The sequence below is a fragment of the Leiobunum rupestre genome, chromosome 5, assembly GCF_980474605.1.
Source record: "Leiobunum rupestre chromosome 5, qqLeiRupe1.1.hap1, whole genome shotgun sequence".
Taxonomy (NCBI): domain Eukaryota; kingdom Metazoa; phylum Arthropoda; class Arachnida; order Opiliones; family Sclerosomatidae; genus Leiobunum; species Leiobunum rupestre.
In genome coordinates, this window is record NC_143388.1 from 39,781,617 (window position 1) to 39,803,760 (window position 22,144).

General features: G+C 33.0%; 1 protein-coding gene across 1 annotated transcript; it reads right to left on the reverse strand.

Moving 5' to 3' along the window:
• Positions 1 to 3,145: 3,145 nt before the first annotated feature.
• On the reverse strand, positions 3,146 to 5,576 carry LOC149944446 (uncharacterized). The gene is made up of 3 exons (XM_090175377.1): positions 5,479 to 5,576; positions 5,270 to 5,397; positions 3,146 to 4,625 (listed from the first exon to the last, which is right to left on the reverse strand). Exon 3 carries the CDS (start codon positions 4,263 to 4,265, stop codon positions 3,354 to 3,356), a length of 912 nt encoding a protein of 303 aa, XP_090031503.1. The 5' UTR covers positions 4,266 to 4,625; positions 5,270 to 5,397; positions 5,479 to 5,576; the 3' UTR covers positions 3,146 to 3,353.
• Positions 5,577 to 22,144: the final 16,568 nt, after the last annotated feature.

Here is a 22,144-nt window from a genome sequence, read left to right on the forward strand (position 1 = left end):
ATATTAAATCATAAATAGTTACTAATATTTGAAAAGTATATATTTATTGGTTGAGTTTTGATATTAGTCTATATTAATATAATCAAGTCATCATGGATTAACTTTGCGTAAAGGATTTTGTTAGTGGATCTAGATTTTTCCGAGAAGCTTAAAATTTTAAACAAGTAGCAATTGATATAAACTGCTTGCCATATAACTTTTGGTGCTATTCGGAAAAACACTTGTGAAAATAAATGGTTTGATTAATTTTCCCTTCTTCTTTTATCGTGGGTTTTTCAGTTGAGCTAGCAGAATCGTAATTTCGTGGGTTAGAGTTGTTAATTTTCTGCAAATCGGAAAAATAAAATTGAAACAAATTACTTTTTAAGGGTTTTTAAGGTTTTTTAACTTTTTATCATTATAAAATGTCTAATAACCGTAAACATACTACAAAACATTAATAGTGTTACATTGTTAATCAGTTTAAACTATAGTCTGGAGGTTTAGTTTTACTTTTAGATTCGAAAAAATTAGGCGAAAATGCCGCTAGATTTAAATTTGCAAACAATATATTAGACTAATAATGGAATGAGACCTTTTTTTATTTTTTTTCGGAAAAATACTGAAAATTTTCCGAAAAAAAGGCCTCGGTCATTTTCCGGAAAATATTTCGAGCAGAAAACTTTCCGACTTTTAACACTACCGTGGGTATTATAAAAACTTTGGTTTGGTAATATCTGAGGTTAAACATCAGTTATTTATTTTGGGAAGATTTTTAACTAATTTCCATGATTTCAGCTAAACTAATACCAATTTAGTAACTTGTAAAGCCCATAACCAGTGCCCAGGCCAAATTGCATAGGAGGGTGGTGGCAAACCCTTCAAGCTATGCCAGCGAACAGATGTCTACAATTATTATTACCGTTAACATCAGCAAGATCTTAGGGAAAAAGAAAGCATGTAATTCGACTGGTAATAAAAGTTGCTTTTTCTACGTGTCTAGAAACTGTGAACACAATTATAATACGTAATTAAAGAAAAAAAACCATTGTTTGCCATTAAGGACATGAAGCTATATGCATTTTAAAGTAATAATAAGTAGTAATTGTTTGTCCGCACTTAAATTCAGTGCCGGAATTACCATTAGGCACTTTAGGCACAGTTCCTAGGGCCTACAAAACTATTATGACTGACGAAAGAGCTTTTAGGGCCTAGGAAAGATAGATATATATATGGTAGCCAATCTAGAGCTTAGAGCCTACGAATACCTTAATCCGCCACTGCTTGAATTTATCTCTCAACTGTTCTTCTACCTCGTAATACTCTTTTACAAAAATCAATGCAATCAAATACTATCGATTGGACATATAAAAATTTTGTTCTGTAGTTGCTCGTATTATAATTCACACAAGCGACAGCTTTGTTCCAGTTTGGAAATTAAAGGCGTCAAAATAAGGATGTATTAAATTTTAGTGTGGTGCTTGTCCACCGAATTTTACCGCTTCATTCTTGGAATTGTCTAATTCCTAATTTAATTCAGGTAAATATATAACGTCTAAACATCTTGTTTACTCTGTATAAAGGTACGTACTTTTTGGAATATTTATAGAAATAAACTTTGTCGAATTTCTATATAGCACTCTTGATTATTCGTTGTGTAATTTATACTGTGACTCCAGTCTACCTATTTGACTACCCACCAGACCTTTTCCTACCAATGGTTGATATAGGGTAATAATTTTATGCGGAAATATTACATTACCAAAAATATACGAAGTTATTTCAAAGAGTCGCTCGACTTTAGTCCATAGATGTAAGGGTTCAATTTGTCTACTTTTTAAAACTAAGGTACTGCTCCTAATAGTTTAAGAATCTCTATAAATGCTCAATGTTTTTTGCCAAAACCTGTTTAGAAAAGTCTCGGAAAGCTGCTAAGGCACAATATTTAGACATATAACATGAGCAGCGTAGGAATTCTTAGCTCTAAGAAATAAACAACGTACGTATTTTTATAGATTATTTAATCGCATGTGGATTCACTACTTTACTCAAGCTTTAGTTGATTCTATAGCAAAGAATCCAAATGAATTTCTGAGAATTTTTAGGAAGGGTCAATGAAACAGTTGCTGAACAAGTTTTTTTTCTGTGGATAACGCGAACTAAAAACAAAAAAGATACACGTAAAAGTAAATAAAAAGATTAAATAACTTACCTTAAAACAAGAGAAAACAAAAGATCGAAGTGAATTAACTTATTTTAATGGTAGAGCGTTCTAACCTTGCACTATTATAATATAAACAAGAAAAGAGAGGGACACGAATACTATTGCGTAAGTAAGACTTTTTATTTAAAAAAAACATTTAAAAACATTTAAAATCGTCGACTAGTTTCGGCGGTGTCCGCGCCATCATCAAGACAAACAGTTTTTGTCGCGCGTACAATGTATTTATAGTTTTTACCGACAATAGTAGGGGGGGGGGGGGAGATAAGAAAACTATAAGGACAGTTATTATTATTTTTTTAATATTCGTGTCTCTCTCTTTTCTTGTTTATATTATGAATTAACTTAATAAATATCCTTAATAATTATACTTTCCTAGCTGGATTTATTTAAAAAAATCATTTAATTTTATTCTACCCTACGAGCGATTATTTTCTAATACATTGGTTTTGTGCTATAGTGCTATAACTATATCATAATTTCTTTCATTGACATAATTTTCCAAAACGTTCATTTAGAAAATCTCCCGTATGATGTTGAAGCCAAATCATCGGTTTAGCCGCGTTTAAGTACCGCCAAGACAGCTATCGTGGATGCGTTAATTCCTGTTGAATATACTCTCTGTCTTGTATTGTTTTTCACACATTTGTATTGAATATTTGTGATTTATATATTCTGCTCTCATTAAAGTTTTCATTCTGTTAATATTTTTATATGTATATCATAGCCTGCAAAATGTACAACACTTTATCATCCTGTTGAATAAACTATAATTATTTTATTGCAAGTAAATAGACTCTTTGTAACATTTCGTAAATTTATACTTCCAAATCATTTGGGTACAGTAGTCAGGATGAGTATCATGATAATTTAAACTTAAACGGAAATACAACTATTTAATTAAAACATTTTTAAAAATTAATTAATTTTACACTATCGCAGTAAAGGTAAGTACTAGACTCACAACATTTCAAAATTGTTTCAATGTTTACGTTTAAAATATTTCCACGGTACCCCTATTGCTAGAAATATTTCTGATTGAAATAAATTAAACTACGGACATTTTAAAATGAAAGGTTATTTTTTTTACTAAATACAATTCGTTTAAATATTTAGATACCATAAAATTAATTCGCTATAATAATTAGTTGAATTATGGCAATAAATGCACATATTTGCATAGAGATAATCCACAACGTCGCACTGCATTCCTCTTGTTAGTATCACCCTTTGCAACCCAATTCTTCCATCGTCTAGTATGTTCCTTGAAAAGGGTTTTAAGACAATGTTTGACATCGTATTCTATATCGGACTTGTCTGAACCGTATAAGGTGCAGTAATGATTAAGAAAGGCACGGACTTCTCTAGCTCCTTTCTCGCAATCAAAATTTGGGTAATTTTTCGGGAATTCAGATAATAATGAGGCACTTTTCAAATCAAAATCTAATTGGGTATCATTGTTCAAAATTGTCTCAAAAAACAATTCCAAGTTTAAGTGATCAAAATATAAAAATAGGAGTAAAGCTTGTTTGACGGCTGCGAAGAGTATGATCACTAACTCAGGCAAAATTGATAAATAACAATTTAATACATTTTTGTGGATTAAATTTTCTTTAAATTGGACGCTATCCCACAAGAAGTCCAGTCCACAATATAACGTCTTATACGAAAGACGCTGTATATTGTCATTTGTCAATTGCAAGAAAAGGTTTTGATACGGCCATTCTAAAAGACGGACAAAGGCTCCCGTCTCGAGGTAGTGAAGCTGCTCGCCTAAACTCATCCGACTCAGTACAAACCGAACTGTTTCCGTGGATACGTATTTATCGAAAGGTTTAATAAGTGAGAATGCCTCTTGTTCTTCCCCTTCAGACAATGTCGGCCAAAAGTACTTTACCGCGAATTCCTCGCCATAATACAAATCGTTTCGATATCTTTCGGTGAAATCAGTCAAAGGATTCTTGGTCGATTGCTTGCTCAATTCGTACGCGTCATCAACCAAACAAAATCGAACTGCCTTAAAATAACGATCGCTTATTTTAACGCGACTGTCTTTAACTATCATACGGGCTATTTCGCGATTCTCAATTACCCCGAGGCAGTTCCACGATAATCGCGTTAAGTAATATCTGTTTATTGACGAATTTCGAATCCAGTTTTGAAGCCTCGACCAAGAAAGGTGGCGGAAATAACGACTTAAGGGCTTTTGTTTTACCGACTGAATGAAATAGCTAGTGTCTCTTCGTAAAGGAAACGTTTTCTTCAACCATTTTTCTAGTTCAGAAGCGATTGGAATAAGTTGCACTTCAAGTTCAGTTCTTAAATAATCTGGTAAAGGAACTTGAGATACGTTTTTCAAAACGAGATCCTTGGCACTGTCCCAATTCCCTGTATCTTTCACTCTGTTTCTTGAACTTGGAACACACTGGTAAAAAAAGCAATTAATTTTAAAGCGATTTCAACCGTAATCAATATAATTATTTATTCGCTTTCAATTATCACATTAGAAAAAATTGAATTCCAAATTTGCATTCTTGTTTAATGCCCGAAAATATCAAGTATAATGTTCCATGTGGGACAACGAATTCATCCTTTTGACATTACGAATGCTGTTCATTGAATTCCAGAGTAAAAGGTCTGAATACGATTGTAATACTAACGCCGTATTCAAAATTCGGACGCGATGATGACCAGATGATTAGTTCAAAGAAGATTTAGCTTAAAATCTCATTGCCTGAACTTGGGATATCTCGCTACGTACTATACTACAGAGCAGAAGAATGTGAAATTATATTACTGCTTCTACGAAAGTCCCTGGAATGATAATAATAATAATAATAACAATAATCAGCTAGGTTAATACCCAAGGCACCACCTTAGGTCTAAGTCAGCAAGCGACTTTTGAAGTCCTTAATTCAGGTGGCCGGGTTACAATGTGAAGGAGGGTGGTAGCAAGCCCTTCATGCCACGCGAGCAAACAGCTCCCTTAACCATCTATTAACTTTCACATCAACAAGTTTTCATGGAAGAGGGAAACCCCTTAAACCAGTGGGGAGAGAACTTGCATACTCAACACAGAAGGAATGGTACTGAGTTTTCACCCAGTTGCACAAGCTGGGATCAAATCAGGCTCCTCTTGCTAAGTGGTGAAACCGCTAAAAATTGCAGCACCATACCTTATGATGTAATTGTCTTAGCTATTGGTAGAAATAAGTCGGCTTAGATTTGCTTCTGTAGGAAAGTACAAACAAGTAATTGTGTTGAGTTTAAATTTTTACCTTGTGAAGTATATCTTCAACAATGCTTTCCGTTGACCATAGACACGTTGCTGTTTTAATCAAGCAAAGCTCTTTTAGCGATGGCAAAGGAAGGCTTAAATTCATATTTAACAAAAAACTAACGCACGTTTCTCTTCATCTATAATAAAAATAATCATCAACAGCTCTTTCTATAAAACTATATTTACGTATTTATGAAACCGAGTCTTCGTCTATTGCCTTAATGATTTCAGCACAACGCCCATCAAAATGCCACTGACATTTATCTTGACGTTGTATGCCGAAGAACTAAGCTGATAAGATAACAGTTTGATAATGGATATATTCTACCAGAAATTCATACCTCTAAGAGGTATGAATTCCTGATTCTACTATACCTAAGCACGAAATATGTTTTTAAAACGATTACATAGGTTTTTTAAGGATTATTACTAGCAACTAAATTATTTATATGGAAATAAAAAAACGCGTCAAACGAGGATTTATCCGAAATACAATATAGTACGGGTAAAAGAGGGTAGCTCACCGGCAAAATTCGTCCCAACTTGCAATGTGGCCTAAAAATTCTATTTTGATGTCTACTTTGAGGATCCAATGAGTGCGCAGCGATGCGGGGTGGACAACACATATTTTGGGGGGTCAAGGGGGGCAGGAGGGGGCATTTGCCCCCTAAATTTGCTTTCACCGAATTGAGCCGTTTTTGGTGTTGCTCCCGATGGTACATTTCACCCTGAGTCGAATGCGACCAACCACATGCCCGTAAAATGAACCGTTTCCGAGTTATGGCCGAATTTGTACTGAATCGCGTGGTTTTTTCTCTAATATGAAAAAAAAATCCCCAAATGTTAAATTTAGCAATCCGGTCCAGTTGGGTATCGTTTCCGTAGTATGTTTTAACGTTCGCTGGGACTAATAGTTTCGGAGTTATGACCAAAAGTACACTAAACAAAGGTTTTTTTTCGGAATTTCACTAAATGTTGAAAAGGTATATCAACCATTTGGCCAGGACCAACCATACTTTCGCATCGTACGTATTAGTTTGTGCCGAATCGAATGAGACCAACCGCAATTCCGTAGGATGAATAGTTTCCGAGCTATAACGAAACATGTGCGAACCATAAATGGTGTTTTTTTCAAAAAGTTCGAAAATATTCATTTAAACCACCCCCCGTGTTTACAAATTTCTCCCCGGACGACCACAATGTATTCATCTTACATAATACTAAGTGCTGAATCGAATGAGACCAACCGGAGCGCCGTTGAATGAATAGATAAAGAGTGATGACGGAATTTACATTAGATAATTGACATTTAATCATCAAACAGGTTCGGAAAATGTTTTTATTTATTTTTTTTATTTATTAATAATTTATTTTTAAACATCATTGTATTCGATTAATGTTTACTACCAAAAGCATGTGTGACGTTGCAAGACCTCATATAGATATTCTTTAGTCGCGCCATCTTCGCTTTAAACGTTTCTACTTGAATTTTTTATTGCCCCAAAAATGCCTTAGAAATTTCAGATATATTATTTATTATTATTATTATTCATTCATTCTATTTAGTTGTATTGTCTGAGGCAAATTTTAACTAAGTAAAAATGTGTTCGATTGTACCTGTTTTTAAACATATCTTCATCATTTCTTGTAGCAAACACACAACAATGATGTTAAAAATTAACTTAAAAAAAGAAAAAACACATTTTCAGAACCTGTTTGAGGATTAAATGTCAATTATCTGATGTTAATTCCGTCATCACTCGTTATCTATTCATTCCACGGCGCTGCGGTTGGTCTCATTCGATTCAGCACTTAGTAGTATGTAAGATGTCGTCCGGGGAGAACTTTGTAGACACGGGTGGTGGTTTAAATGAATATTTTCGAACTTTTTGAAAAAAACACCATTTATGGTTCGCACATGTTTCGTTATAGCTCGGAAACTATTCATCCTACGGAATTGCGGTTGGTCTCATTCGATTCGGCACAAACTAATACGTACGATGCGAAAGTATGGTTGGTCCTGGCCAAATGGTTAATATACCTTTTCAACATTTAGTGAAATTCCGAAAAAAAACCTTTGTTTAGTGTACTTTTGGTCATACCTCCGACACTATTAGTCCCAGTGATCCGCGGCGTGTCTCATTCGACTCAACGTTAAAACATACTACGGAAACGATACCCAACTTGACCGGATTGCTAAAATTAACATTTGGGAATTTTTTTTCATATTAGAGAAAAAACCACGCGATTCAGTACAAATTCGGCCATAAATCGGAAACGGTTCATTTTACAGGCATGTGGTTGGTCGCATTTGACTCAGGGTGAAATATACCATCGGGAACAACACCAAACACGGCTCAATTCGGTGAAAGCAAATTTAGGGGGCAACTGCCCCCTCCTGCCCCCCTTGCCCCCCCAAAAACTGTGTTGTCCACCCCGCATCGCTGCGGACTCATCGGATCCTCAAAGTAGACATCAAAATAGAATTTTTGGCCACATTGCAAGTTGGGACGAATTTTGCCGCTGGAGACCTCTTTTTGGGCCTCTTTTAACCGTACTAATATACAAGAGAGGTATAAAGTATTAATTCTTAAGCCACCAAATGAAAGGAAAATTTAAAGAAAAAACCCTTCAGGAAGATGATTCTGGGTTAAAGCAGGTTCCAGCATCTGCAAGCTAAATGCTATTCGACTAAAATAAATCTATCATCTAATTATTTAATTATCTATACTATACTTAATACACCATTCATGAAAGGCTTTCCAACCTCCTCCTACGCCATTTATCGAGGCCACCTTAATTAAAGGCAATAAAAGTAGCTAGATGACTTGTGCATAGGGTTGTGCATTGGCTGATTATTATTATTAATAAAATTCCAATATAAAATGATGGTCAAATGTGACTAAACTTTATGTTTACACGAGATCTCCAAAGAGCAAAACGACCTTGAATTTTGGTAGCGCTTAAAGCGTGACAAACTAGTTTACAACGCTATTCTAGTCCTTCAGATGGAGCCAACAAAGGCTTTAAATATTTAAGTATGATATATTGTGCATCAACTCTAGTATGAAATATGAAGATTGGCTCCATCTTATAAGCGGTTGCAACAAACAGGGTTTTATATTAATAAAAACAGAGTAAAGACGCATAAGGTCTCGAAAAGCAGCAAAGTATAGTGATCGCATCACCTGTTTCAAATAAATTTTTAATGCCATTTAATATCAGAAATGATTTATTTTTTTAAATTTCTAAATGGGCTTTTCTATATATTCTAAATTGGTTTGCACATTTTGTTCAAATCTAAGATAAATTAAATCAAAATTTTACTCTGAGCAATAACGAAAATTTTAAACGGTATTTCAATACAGGGTGTTAACTAAAAACGATCTAGAGAACCATTAGGATTAGGAGAATGGTTCCAATTAGAAAAATGCCCGCCAAGGTTTTTTAAGTCAAATTACCTTTTACCCGAGGTAAATAAAACTACAAAATAAACGTTGAAACTCTTCGTGAAACAATTGTTGAAACATTTGGCGATGTCAGCGAAGAAATGCTAGAGAATACGCTGAACTCGGTGGTCACACGAGCGCAAGCATGCGTAGTAACCAATGGAGCTATTTTTGAACACTTCATCAAATAAGTCTAGCATTTAAGGGAGCTTGAAACATTACATTATCATTGTTATGTTCATTATTATTCAAAAGTTAATCTTCAGTTTTTTCATTATTTATTTATTTAAATTATTTGTAAATAATTCTTACATTTATTAGTTGCTTATTTAGTTTCTTTTGTGTTTAAAACATTTAAACTAAAAAAAGTTGGTATGTCTTAAATCAATTAAATAACATTTTTTTTATTGGTTTATTTACCTCGGGCATTTTTCTAATTGGAACCATTCTCCTAATCCTGATGGTTCTCGAGATAAATTTTGAATGACCTTGAACTAATGTTTCAAGGTCATCATAAATTACCAATTTCTTACTCCCCCACTCAGTCACGACAATTTTGATCCATTAGATCTGGTAGTTTTCGATTTAAAAGCCCTTAAATGTTCTGTCTTTATTAGAATACCACACACGGCCTTATGGTTTTTGGTCTAACCTTTCTCGGCTTCCCATTGGTCAAATTAGATCGGGTCAAAACTTTTAAGACTTAAAATTAAACGTAGAACACATTTCTAATTGGAATCATTCTTCTTATCCTAATGGTTCTCGAGATAACATTTGAATGACCTTGAAGACCTGGTTCAAGGTCATTGAAATTTTCATTGTCATTTGTCCCACTGCACCCTCTATGTAACCTGCAAATTTCAAATTCTTACATAAAACACATTTTGAGTATTTGACTCTGTATCGTTTTTTAGTTAACACCCTGTATAATCTGTAGATTATCAAGATAGCAATTGCATTTTATTCAAAATATTTATATACATTGCCCAATTTATTTACACAAACGTAGTTAATCGTAAACCTGACATAGCAGAGAACATATAAGATGTGCCTTGATAAGTCTGGTTAAAAAAGTTAATAAGATTGTTATGGTGCATAAATTACTAGTGTTGTAGATGAATGTTTTTGTTGAGTTTGTGTATAAAGGGTCCCCTAAGATTTCTTCCGTGTGTCCGAATGGTACAGATTTCGAACATTCGTAAAGTGGATTTTTACATATTATTCTGCGGAAATACATCGGCATAAATAAGAATTAAATACACTTAATTCAAAAACGATTCCTAAAGATAATTGATGCTAATGCATTTTTCGCTGCACAGATCCAATGAATTCGTTCGGAAATTGTTTTTTTTATCTCAAAACTAATTACCAATAAAAAAATTCGTTTAAAAAGTTCAATTTTAGCAGTCATACAAACATTACAATTTAGGTGGGTTTCTTTTTAAATTTGTTGTGAAAAGGCTAATAATAATAATAATAATCAGCTAAGCTAATACCCAAGGCACCACCTTATAGGCCTAAGTCATCAAGCGACTTTTTGAAGCCCTTAATTCAGGTGGCCGGGCGTAGGAGGGTGGTGGCAAGCCCTGCATGCCACACGATCGAGCCAACTGCTCCCTACACTAACTATTACCGTTAACCTCAACAAGTTTTTATGGAAGGGGAAACCGAAGAGTTCGGGGGAAAACCCCTTATACCAGTGGGGAGAGAACTTTCAACCTGTGCCACAAGCTGGGATCGAACCCGGCTCCTCTTGCTGCGAGGCGAAAGTGCTATCCACTCCACCACCCCACCTATGGCTACCTACTACCAACTGGTTTAGTTTTCATCTCAGTGACAAGTTGACCAAATTCAGACTGAACCAATTTCATTTACGGTTTTCGAGTATGCTCTACATTCTGTTCATTGACAGTGTTCGTCTACCACCTAGCGTTTAAAAATTGAAAAACCAAAACAGATAAAAATTTCACGATTTTGATGAAATATACAATAACAACGACATTCCCCGATAGTGTACATCCGGAAAATTTCACATCTCCAGGTAATATGTTTTTTAAGCAAAATGCTTGGGGCGAACAAGTTAAAACATCCTGTATATATACACATATTTCAGTTTTTACCTCTCCGAGGGGACAAAGACAAAACATACCTCTCCTCGGAAGAGTTTCTAATTTTCAATGAAGCGTAACGTACGTATCGATGGTTATGTGGTAGAAAGCTCGTCTGTCGTGCTTTAGGGCTCGGGTTCGTATCCCGCCTAATACTAACGGAAAATGGAAGAAGTTTTACTACACCTAATGACAACATAAAGAAAGTGCTTTTGGAGAAACCTTTTCCCTAATTCTAAGAAACTGCGTACGCAGCTACTATACTTTTCCCCTGAAAATGCGTACGCGTTCGTAGCCCAGACACACTCCACCCACAGACACGGTGCTATGTTTTTTAATTTCTTTAAATTTGTTTAGGATTTAGCTTTATTATCGTTTTTAATTATGGACTAATCTACTTTTTCGCGTATTTTATCATCCTTCTCACAGTCCATAGGTGGTTTCTTCTAACTTAACTTACGGTACTATGTACCCTTCGAGAGGTAAAAATTAGGCAAAACATAGTTATGTAAATCAGTTAGCCATGTCTAACTTTATTTTAAATAAATATATAGTCAGATTTCTATAAAAAGATTTATTTCGCATAACTTTGAAAATAAACCGGTTAAATTTATACCTCTTATTCCATTAAAGGGAATACTGGTTGTTTCTGTCGCCCTCCGCTGATTGTGAAGGGGATAAAGGAAATTGATGGGGTCTTCCATAAAGAACGCGTTGGAGGTTCTATTCCCATTAAGAGTGTATTCTTATAATATTTATCGTTCAACGAAGTAGAAAACCCTGTACAAATACGACAACGAAAAAAAACGCAATAAAATAGTTTTCATGTATATAGAGTAATCAATGGAACGAACATGTATTTGTGTGATTTCCATATGCCGTTTTCCGACATGAGACATGTTCACTACGTTAAAATAACAGCAACTTCATCGACCGTTAATTTGTTTGGCTTAGAAAATATGTCGTTCGATCCCAACTTACAATGCTGCGCCTAGTAGATTAAATCTACGTAGTTTTCTTTCATATGATCGCTTTCAGGATTTAGGTTGCGTAGTGGATTTAACTATTGTGATAGGATTATGGATGAAAAAATACGGTTCTGTATAACAGAAGTAACTATAAATTATATTAATTTTATACTTTTGCACGTTTGATTGATTAGGATAAAATGGCAAAACGCCTTAATTGTGCAGGTTTTATTAAATCTTATTCTTTTAGTTAGGGCTGTAAGATCATTGGATAACGCGGATAACAATAGTAATAACACCTTGCATCTGTTAATTAACAATAAAATTCCACACTTTTTTTAGTCCATTAAAAATTCTGTTCAATTTATCATGTTTGAATTGAAAGATTAATTACTTTGATAAAAACTGAAAACTTTGGTTCCGAAAGTCAGTTAGTAAGAATTACCTTCCCCTTATCTTGCGAAAACCCTCTTTCCCTTCGGCGTTTATCTCACTCCATCAAGCTCAACTCCACGAAAGACGTTAAAGGAAATATGGTTCCCTGCAAAGCAATATTTGTGGAAGACCCCTTCAGTTTTTCAGATTTCCATGTACAGTGGCCCTAAACATTTTTAATAACAAAGGCAAGAGCGGCCAGAGCTACACACGTTGGTGTTCCACACCAAATACCTGAGGTTATATTCCCTTTAAGATGAGAAGGAACGAAATTTGAACAAATGACTTTCGTAATTAATTTATTGCTACGAGAGGGTGAAGTCATCGCTACTCGAAGCTTCAAACATTTACTACTTCTGATTATCGTACCTGGATCACTTTATATATAAAGGTGCACTAGGGGTCTAAAAACCAATGTTAGAACCAACAATAGGGTGCCCTCATGTAAATTTGTGCTTTCGAAAATGTTTTGTTGCACTTATTTACATTTAAAGAGTAAATTACTTCGAATTAGTGAGATCAAATATATCAAACCCAGAGTAATAGGTATTCAATAGATATTTTTTCTATTCTTCAACTGTACAATTGTAGAGTTGTCAACAAAGGAATATAACAAACAAGATGTTCAATATAATACTATGCTTTGAATGAGTTTACGTCCATATATTTATCCAAGTTCGCAACATGAAACCTTTTGAAGATTAGAATTTAGGCAATGAACCCTTCAAAAATGTGTTAAGGAGACTGCCCCACTAGAAGTAGAAATACATAAAGACATTACGTTGACAAGTAACTGAGACATGGTGACAAAAAGTGGCAGCTTCCAGGATTTTAAAATAAAATGCAATGCTTCAACGCAACCACGCACAAGCAACATACCCCAATACAAATAGATAAATACAAGTAATAATTTCATTTACTTCTAAATGTTAATTTATATTTTTAATTTATTTCGAGATGCCGCCGTGGCAAATGCTGATAGGCGAAGACGATGATCCTGTAAAAATGTATTTCGTTTGGAGCCGTTTCATGAGTACATTATTTGAAAGACTAAATACTACGTAAGTTGGCAACATAACGTGTTTATGTTGTACTAAATAAAAACTTTATCTAAATTCATAAATTTATCAATACTACGACGTAGAAAGTGTTTTACAAATATATTAAGAAACTATTCTTAAAGTAAAAGGATTCAATCATGATTAAACTGATTAAATCCTTCTTAAATGGTTCAAATCGTTATAAAATCGACTAAATCACTATTATATAGATTAAAACTATATTAAATGGAATAAATCATTATTAAAAGGACTAATTCATTCGTAAATTGATTAAATCATTATTTAAGGGATTCAATCATTACTAAATGTATTTTATCTTTATTAAAATGATTAAATCATTTGTAAACGGATTAAATCATTTTTAAATGGATTGAATCTTTATTGAATGGACTGAATCAATATCAAATTTATTAAATAATTGTTAAATTGATTAAACGATGATGAATTGGGTTAAATCGTAAATGATTAAATCGCGGCTATATGATTAAATCATATTTTAATTTTTGCATCGTGATTGTTTGATTACTTCCGCGGAAAGCTTAAACAGCACCCTCATCGGCTTGAGTTTTCGAAGAATTTCAAACGTGATTGAAATAATGATATCGTGATTGAAGGGTTTAAAATGAAATTGAAATGATTTAATTGAAATTGAAACGATTGAAATAAAATCGAAATGATTGAATTGAAATTGAAATGATTTAATTGAAATTGAAACGATTGAAATAAAATCGAAATGATTGAATTGAAATTGAAATGATTTAATTGAAATTGAAACGATTGAAATAAAATCGAAATGATTGAATTGAAATTGAAATGATTTAATTGAAATTGAAACGATTGAAATAAAATCGAAATGATTAAATTTAAATTGAAACGATTGAAATAAAATCGAAATGATTAAATTAAAAGGAAAATGATTAAATTAAAAGTGAAATGATTAAATTAAAAGTGAATTGATTAAATTGAAATGGAAATGATTGAAATTGTAATGATTGAAATTGTAATGATAGAAATTGAAATGATTAAATTGAAATGATTAAATTGAAATGATTAAATTGTAATGATTAAATTGAAATGATTAAATTGAAATGATTAAATTGAAATGATTAAATTGAAATGATTAAATTGAAATGATTAAATTGAAATGATTAAATTGAAATGAATAAATTGAAATGATTAAATTGAAATGATTAAATTGAAATGATTAAATTGAAATGATTAAATTGAAATGATTAAATTGAAATGATTAAATTGAAATGATTAAATTGAAATGATTAAATTGAAATGATTAAATTGAAATGATTAAATTGAAATGATTAAATTGAAATGATTAAATTGAAATGATTAAATTGAAATGATTAAATTGAAATGATTAAATTGAAATGATTAAATTGAAATGATTAAATTGAAATGATTAAATTGAAATGATTAAATTGAAATGATTAAATTGAAATGATTAAATTGAAATGATTAAATTGAAATGATTAAATTGAAATGATTAAATTGAAATGATTAAATTGAAATGATTAAATTGAAATGATTAAATTGAAATGATTAAATTGAAAATGTAATGTATAAATTGAAATTCAAATGATAAAATTAAAATTCAAATGATAAAATGGAAATTCAATTGATAAAATTGAAATTCAAATGATAAAATTGAAATTCAAATGATAAAATTGAAATTCAAATGATAAAATTGAAATTCAAATGATAAAATTGAAATTCAAATGATAAAATTGAAATTCAAATCATAAAATTGAAATTCAAATGATAAAATTGAAATTCAAATGATTAAATTGTAATGATTAAATTGAAATTCAAATGATTAAATTGAAATGATAAAATTGAAATTGTAATGTATAAATTGAAATTCAAATGATTAAATTGAAATTCAAATGATTAATTTGAAATTAGAATGATTAAATTGAAATGATTAAATTGAAATTTAAATGATTAAATTGAAATTTAAATGATTAAATTGAAATTCAAATGATTAAATTGAAATGATAAAATTGAAATTGTAATGTATAAATTGAAATTCAAATGATTAAATTGAAATTCAAAAGATTAAATTGAAATTAGAATGATTAAATTGAAACGATTAAATTGAAATTTAAATGATTAAATTGTAATTATTAAATTGAAATTCAAATGATTAAATTGTAATTATTAAATTGAAATTGTAATGATTAAACTGAAATTTAAATAATTAAATTGAAATTCAAATGATAAAATTGAAATGATTGAATTGAAAATCAAATGATTAAATTTAAATAATTTAATTAAATTTGAAATGATTGAACAAAAATTTAAATTGAAATGATTAATTATTGAAATTTAAGTGATTAAATCGAGATTAAAACAATTATAAGCTTATAAAATTGAAATTATTAAATCGAGATTTAAATTATTTAATCGTGATGGAAATGGATTAAAATAATTATATGCTTATAAAATTTAAATGATTAAATCGAGATAGAAATTATATAATCGTGATGGAAATGGATTAAAACAATTAAATGCTTATTAAATTTTAATTATGTAAGTATGATTATTAGGGGAGCATGAAACATAGTGGCCTTCATCTCGCCTAGAACTCAATCCCGACGATCTTTCATACATTTTAAAAATTGCGAAAACACATTTCAAATAGGCAGACTCCTTAGAACGTCCTATTTTACTCAAATAAATTTTGAAAAACCAATTGTTGACTTTTTCGGTTCAGTAGGTCCTAAACTATGCATTTTAGAAAAAACCTTTTTAAAAGACTTAATTAATTAACATATGATAATTTATTTTAAATACATGTTAATAAATGTAATATATTTAATAATTAAAACAAAATGATTGACAGTGCTCGTGTAAAGGACGTTTTGGTGACTGAAAATCTTTTTGAGATTGGAGAAATTACTGGCCCGTATAATGGGACAGGACTGCTGGGATTTATAGCAAGGAATGTAAGTTGACTATGTCTTACGAAAGTTGGTTTTAAGACTACGATTATTTAAAGTTTAAGAAATATGAATAATGTTAATGCCTTATTTAATTCGGGCTTAAGAAATTGATTGAAACAACGATTTTATTATCTGTTTCTTACCTTAAAGTATTAAAATTCCGGCGATACCCCCATAGGCTCAAGGCGCACAGGCGCGCTTAAAAGTGTCAATCACTGCTCCATGGCGAGAAAGGCAGCTTGGATTTTTCTTTCAACTTAACTGTTATGTGCCAAATCCATCAACTATAGCATCCGCAGTTGTGACTGTGTGACACACTGATAAGAGCACCCAGCGTTAGGCCAACAGCTTTGGGAAAAGAGTCATCCTTGAGTTTGAAAGTTTTCTCTCCACTTGTAAGAGGGGTTTTCCGATGGGTTCTTTGGTTTCTTTTTTCTATTAAAACTCGTTGAGGTCATCGCTAAGAGTTACTGTAGGTGTAGGGAGCTGTTGGCTCGCGTAGCTTGAAGAGCTAGCGACCACCATCCTCAGCAATTTAGCCTGGCCTTGGGTATTAGGCTAGCTAAACCGGCATCAATGGTCGATAGATGACGAGGGCCTAGGGTGGTGCCTTGGTATTTACCTAGCTGATTATTATTAAGATAACTTCCCAATGGAATAAACGAAGAACCTGGTTCTTTACAACTCACCGCGAGAAGCCACGCTTAATCACGATCAGTTATAGTGTGTTCCGAATAAACGTGACAAAATGGCAATAAGATAGTGTTTCCACACGTGTTGGTATTAAGATGGCAGGTTCGCTTCATGAGACGTTTTCATTGATCAAACGGGGTGCTGAATTTAATGATGAAACCAGAAATTAGGAATTCAAGTACAAATTTCACAACATTAGACTGTGTGGAAGGAACTCCTGGAATAGCAAGTTTAGAAGTAAAGCTAATTCGAAGGCAGCCCTTGACAATGGGAAGAGACGACTGTACACATGGGCTGCATCCATTAGCTCCAGTGCAAGTGTTTTCTTTTTGAGGCTCCCAGCACGAAGTAATTGGATCGAGGGAAGACTTCTAGGAGACTTCGCGAAAAATTCAGGTTTAATGTGAAATTAGGTGAGGAGTCCGAGGATAATTCATGATTAAGGTTTCAGTATCTGAAAGTTATAAGACATATGCAATCCATATATGTGGTTCTTATAAACTTAAGTATCTGAGAATGACTACAAGCGATGCATCGCCCTGGCACCAAATACTCGGAACTCGTACGAAAAGCGTTTGTTTGTATAAAAGTGCTGGGCCCAACGAATCACCCTGCTGAACCTCACGTTCTGAATAAAAGACCGATTCGCCATAGACGAGATGTAGCTCTGACGCAAAAATTAAATAAGTTCGGGAAAATCTTTGTAAATAGGATTTCTAGGAGTTGGTCACAACCGATAATATAGAAAGCTTTCGCAAAATCTAATTTGAGTAAGACCTTGGCATCTTAATAAGTTGATTGACGTACCGCCGAATGTCGTGAGTTGCAGCTTGAGCTCCACTTTGGGTTCCAAAGAGAAAAGGGACGTAAGAGAAGGCTAATAGATGACATTTAGTGAGCTCACGAAAAGGTACCGGCACGGCAACCGAAATGGAACTGCCTAAAGCAATCGGTCGGATAACGCCCTCTTTTCCTTGACGGCACATAAAGAAGTGCCATAACGAATTAGAAAGATTTCCAACGGAACAAGACCAACTTGCATCAGGTTGCAAAGGTACGTGAGGGCTTTTAGAAGGTTACTGGAATCCGCTACTAAATCCTCTAGTCAAAAGTTGTGTGGTTGGCTTAGCTGTGATTTTAAAGGTTAATTTTCACCATCCCAGCATATTTGCTTAAATTAACAGAAGTCTGTTAATGCTGAGGTCTTAGACAATCTAGCTACTAGTAAACGCAAAAGGGAATGACGATATAGCTGCTCGAGCAATGAATCCCGACACGTAGAAGACCAATCATCGGCTTTGTTGGTATTGGACTCAGAGAGAGGCGCAAATGGAGGACATTTCCGGCAGCTGAGTCACATGACGCTAAAGTCTTCCTTACAGATCACGCCTACGGAGCCACAGCTATCGTCGTCTGTGAGCTACGATTCGACGATTTTCTCGGTATCTTGTGGTTGGGGATGATTTTGGCCAATGTTTTGACGTACATTACAGGAAGCCACAAATGTTAGACTTAAAAGGATGTTGCCAAGGAAACTGGTTTAATATCGACTTATAAACAAACCGAAGAAATCCAAATATAGCTTCCAAAGACTGCACCGAAATAACGACATTGTGAATAATACTTTACAGAGTCAATGCCGTCATGTTTCTTGCACCCAATTGGTTGTGACGATGGACTTAAAGCCGGCAGTTAGAGTTACAGAATTCGACGAAGATGGTTGGTTCCGAATCTCTGTGGAGAGCTTCACACAAGTCGAGGAACGGCTATAGTGACCGTTTTATTTTTTAAAAGCCTTTCGCATTAAGAGCGAGGCAATATAATTTTATAAAACTTCCAACAGAAACAGACAATACCAAAATATTAGAAACATGAAATACGAGCGAGTTGCAAAAAAAAATCGAATCCATAGAAAGTGGTGGCTTTAAATGTTATTATTTAACTTTTGACTATTTTTAATCACCAAGTATTTCATTTAAGTACATTTTTTGTTATTTATAAGAAGTTTTATTATTTCAAATTCAAAAAAAGCATTGCTATGGCTTTAATGTTCTGAATTTATAATGAAAGTATAATTATTAAAACTAGCTTATCTTCAGCTACCCGATACCGAATATATGTTAGCTATTTTGTAAAATAGCTAGTTATTTATTTAAAGAATGAATTATATACAGGGTGTTTTAATTTGATCACCCCCACACATTTTGTTCAAATACTATATTACCTAGAAATGTGAAATTTTCCCGATGTACACTATCGGGGAAGGTCGTTGTTATGTGTAAATTTCAGCGAAATATTTCACGGTTTTGGAAATTTTATTTATTTAACGCTAGGTGGTAGACGAAAACTGCCAAGAAACAAGTTGTTTGGTCGGAATAGGTTAATTGGTCCCTGAGATCTAAGGTCATGAAAAATTCCAATTTGGTAGTAGGCAATGGCGGATACATAAGGGGGGCGCTGGGGGTTAAAGCGCTAACCACTCCGCCAACTCTTAAGCTCAAGCACAGGGAAAGACGTCTCAAATGACGCAATGCTTGCCGCATTCGCACGTGTATTTGGAAAAGTACTCCCAAATATATAGTTGTATATGTAACATCTCCATCTTTCACTGCTAAATTCAAGTGACAAAACACTATGGCATGGCCTGAAGTTAGTTATATTTTAAAGCACGTAAAAACTCATTTTTATATTATATGCATGACGACATTTCCTACCATATGCGTATCCCAATTTAATGCGACTAATTAGGAAAATAGGTTGTTTTTCCAAGAGAGGATTTCGCTCGGTGCCCAACTGTGTTCGTAAGTAGGACAATCCTACTAACTTCAACCTCAAAAATCTCTAATACCGGAGTTCGCTTATCTTACCCATTAAATTTTTTTGTAGAACTTCTATGAATTTTTCTGGAATTATAGCTCACTTTATTCTGACATGACATTCTCTCAAACATTATGAGCCAACGCTTTTATAGAACTCGGTTTTATGATTTGACACCTGATTATTAATTACTGTACTAATGAATCTTTTTTAATATAAATATATTTAGGAGTGCGACATGTCGATAGGTTTAAGTCACTTAACAGATAAATTATTGAACTACGTTGACTTCTCAGTTCCATTGTTGTATGCCGAATTCAATACAATTTCCGGAAGACCGATTGGACAATCAAAGAACAATTTTGGAATTAGTAACATATTCGAATTACAGGTACGTCGGTACACATTTTATAATTAAGCCTTAATGTTTCAATCAAAATTTGCAACTGCATAAAAGGATGATGATGCTAACGATATTCAAATAAATTAAGTTTAATCATTTACTGTTTTGTACAATTGCACATTTGTTTGTCCAATATGTTAAGATAATTCAATGATTTTTGCGTGTTAAATTAAGTGCATTAAAGAGTTCAATATCAGTTGTGAAAATGTAAATATTTAATGGAATTTTGGTGTAATAAGAGTTTCTAAAGCGTTTGTTTTTACCTGTTCAAATGCCTTACATCGAGATTTTCATAACACCTAAAAAGCTGCTTCTTCCTTGGATAAACAATAAAGTTTATCTGCATTTCCTATCCAACTCAAAAAAAGTGAAGAACCGCAATATCTCGTTACACACTTAAGAAATATTAAACTTCTATAATTTATATATTTATTGAAATAAACAACATATAACCGGGTAAATTATATTTGCTGAGTGAAATCTCCAAACATGTCGATATTTTAAGAGTTTAATTAGGGAAAAATTTCATTCATAGATTATTGGATTTATATTTAGGCGGCCACGTTTGCAAAAAGATGAAAAATTCCAACTTGCTTTTAAACCAAGTTAAAAATCACCTTGCCCCTAATTTAGACTAAATATTAATAAATACCATTGAAATTTAAAAAAGGGGGAGGTTAAAGGCTCGTCAGAAAAAGAATAATTAACTGTACAACACTTCTTCTTTTCAGATTTGGCTTTTCACTCTAACAGCCGTAACAGCTATTGCAATTACGTTGATATTTAATATTTATTTCATGGCACAGAAAAAAACATTGTACGACTATATATCAATACTAATGGATATTATCGGAATACTTTTCCAAAAAAGTAAATGAAATTTTAATTGAATACGATTTTAAAGTGAATTAACGTTAAAACATAAAAGGCGAAATTTTTTCGTTTCTCCCACGATTTTTAAAAATGAGCCAGTGACAAAGGGATTTTTTCAAGATGACCTTAATGCTCTGACGAATTATTCGTGAAAGTGTTATTTTGTTTCATTAGCAAAACAAATAATTATAGAAGATCACAGTTCCAAAGAATCGGTTGTTTCTCCTATTTACAAAGATAAAAGGAGAAACAATTGTAGCACCAAACGTCTAAAATATACCGAAGTAGTTTGTGTATAATCGGATAGCGAATAGTTTAGATTGTAAAAGTTTCGTCCTGGTATAAGCGAAAAATGTGCGCCTATTGTTTAATAAATTAAATATTATTTTAAAAGATTGTGATTACATTTGTAGGTTTTGATTTGATGAAAGGAAACTTTGACTTTAAGAGTAGAGTAACTTCAGCCGCGTTCTCTACCAGTCGAGCACTTTGGAACATAGGCTAATTTCTGCTGACATTGTTTTTCTCTGGAAATTTGCTGTCCAATCTTTCACTACCCGACACGGTGCACTACATCGACAGCCTAGCAGATATTCTTACGGTTCCGGATATGAGAGTGGTGGTTCCATCGGAGCACGGCATGAGATTCTATCTTGAGGTTAGTTTTTAATTACAATTTCTAAAATAAATTGAAGTGCCATAATTTAAAACCTTTAAAATTTACCTAAACGGACCTGATCCGATAAAATTTAAAATCAAGGTTACCCGGCCGATCCATTAATAAAAATACCAAATAAATTTTATCTGGCCCGACCCGACCCGACCGAAGAAACAGCATATAAAATTTTACCCGGTACGAACCGACCCGACGGAAATAAAAGAATTAGTAAATGCTTAAAG

What these genes read in the sequence shown, in the direction of transcription:
- LOC149944446 (XM_090175377.1), bottom strand. Translation starts at nt 4,265, where the DNA reads ATGATAGTTAAAGACAGTCGCGTTAAAATAAGCGATCGTTATTTTAAG.